At 36.5% G+C, this 2,023-nt stretch overlaps 1 protein-coding gene across 1 annotated transcript in view; it reads left to right on the top strand.

Moving 5' to 3' along the window:
- The window catches only part of LOC102206370 (uncharacterized), a 78,400-nt gene that overhangs the window by 71,923 nt on the left and 4,454 nt on the right, over nt 1–2,023 (top strand). The window contains exons 4-5 of the mRNA XM_013916073.1: nt 825–1,091; nt 1,847–2,019. Coding sequence (XP_013771527.1) covers nt 825–1,091; nt 1,847–2,019 — 440 coding nt within the window. The remainder of the gene's footprint in view (nt 1–824; nt 1,092–1,846; nt 2,020–2,023) is intronic.

The following is a 2,023-nucleotide window of genomic DNA, read 5'->3' as shown; positions in this document are numbered from 1 at the left end:
AATTAGGATTAGCATTCAACTTTATTGTCATTACACATCTATGAATACAGGTTAAGGAAATACAGTTTGCATCTGATCAGAGTGCAAGAGTAGTAAGTGCTTAAAAATAGGAGCAATTATACACAGATAAGGGTAGTATAAATAAATGGTGGGATAGTTATGAACAGATTATGTACAGAGAGCAAATATACAGATGACCTACAGACATATGTACAGATATACAGATGATCTATATAGTATACAGATGTTCTGTATTGCTATACAGACGGGCAGAAATACAGATGTACTATGAACAAATATAAAGTTTTGCTAAATATATACAGATGTGCTACATATGGTAAACAGATCTACAAAGTGCTATGAATATATTCACAGTGGAAGCGTAGCGCTCTGAACAGACTATAATAGTGAACAGTGTACGCACTATACCAGAGACTATACTGGTTCAGTGTCCTAAACTATAGCAGTAACCAATGTAAGCATATGGTGAATGTTGAGAATGAATGACAGTCATGATCATGGTCATTAGGAGGGATAAGTGGGTGTGGATGGAAAGGTTCAGCAGGGGACTGAGTTCAGTAAGCTGACAGCTGTGGGGAAGAAGCTGTTCATAAACCTGCTGGTTTTAGTCTGTAGGGTCCTGTAGCGTCAGCTGAAGGGGAGGAGCTGGAAGAGTTTATTGGCAGGATGAGAGGAGTCCCTGAGAATGATGCGTGCTCAGCAAAGACATCTCTTCTTGGAAGTTGGAATTTAAATAAAATGAAAGCATATTTTAAAATGTTGTTCAAAGGCTGTGTGTTTTCTTTTTGTCTTTTTGATAACAGCATATAGACCCTGGGCCACACTGACAGCAGGAACAACAATCATACCAGTAGGGGGCAGTGTTACACTGACCTGCTCTGTGCAGAGCTCTGATGGATGGAAATATGAGTGGTTCAGACGAACCCAAACAACCTATGAAGGTCAAATCAGAGGTCAACAAAACAGAGATATCAGAGTATCTCAAGGAGGAATCTACCGCTGCAGAGGAACAAGAGGAAACCCAGTTTACTACACTTATGACAGTTATGATGTCATCATTGAGATAACCAGTGAGTTCAGTAATTTAGTTTGAAATATACATTCACTCATGATTATCAAACATACAATGTGAAGTTTTCTGTGTTGATTTCGTTTTTTTATTTGTATCTCAACTGTTAATATGTGTGAACAGTTTCTAACACGCTGTAAATTTAAACTGCAGAGAAAAGACAGACAAGAGTTAAAAAAAAAACACAACAAAAAAAATAAATATTTTTTGTAGATTTCATTGGTAGTGGGAAGGTCATTATCTTAAAATGTTAAAATTTAGCTTTTTTTTTGTTGCCTTTTTTGTGCCCTTATGATATTTTGTTTGTTGCAAATCACAAGAGAAAAAGGGGGAACATCAAAAATTTATGTTAATGTAAAGTGGTCCTCAATGATGTTTTGATTGTCTAAACCTGCATACAACCTTCTTAATCCATCATTGTGTATCCTTCATCAGAGAACTGTATAAGTTTACATTAATGTGACATTTCCAGGCCATAGAATGGACAAACAGTGCGTTTATTTTGAGATCTACAGCAAGAGTTGCATTAATATTATCTCCCTGCTGAGACAGGGACAAATAAATCTTCAAAACCTCTTACATTACTTGGAACAAAGACAAAAGCAATAGTCATATAATAAAGAAGGGTAGTGATTTTGTTCTAACTGGGAAACTGCATAACATTAAAGCATTCTTTAGTAAAATGTAGCTTTTTAAAATGTGTCTATGCTCTTATACTGAATGAATTTTATTTTCACTCCTTGTTTTTGATAACAGCATATAGACCCTGGGCCACACTGACAGCAGGAACAACAATCATACCAGTAGGGGGCAGTGTGACACTGACCTGTTCTGTGCAGAGCTCTGATGGATGGAAATATGAGTGGTTCAGACGAACCCAAACAACCTCTGAAGTTCAAATCAGAGATCAACAAAACAGAGATATCAGAGTAT

Source organism: Pundamilia nyererei, unplaced genomic scaffold (assembly GCF_000239375.1).
Source record: "Pundamilia nyererei isolate P.nyererei 1_Seehausen unplaced genomic scaffold, PunNye1.0 scaffold00453, whole genome shotgun sequence".
NCBI lineage: Eukaryota > Metazoa > Chordata > Actinopteri > Cichliformes > Cichlidae > Pundamilia > Pundamilia nyererei.
Note: the sequence above shows the minus strand (reverse complement) of the source record. Positions and strands in the feature narration are given on the sequence as shown.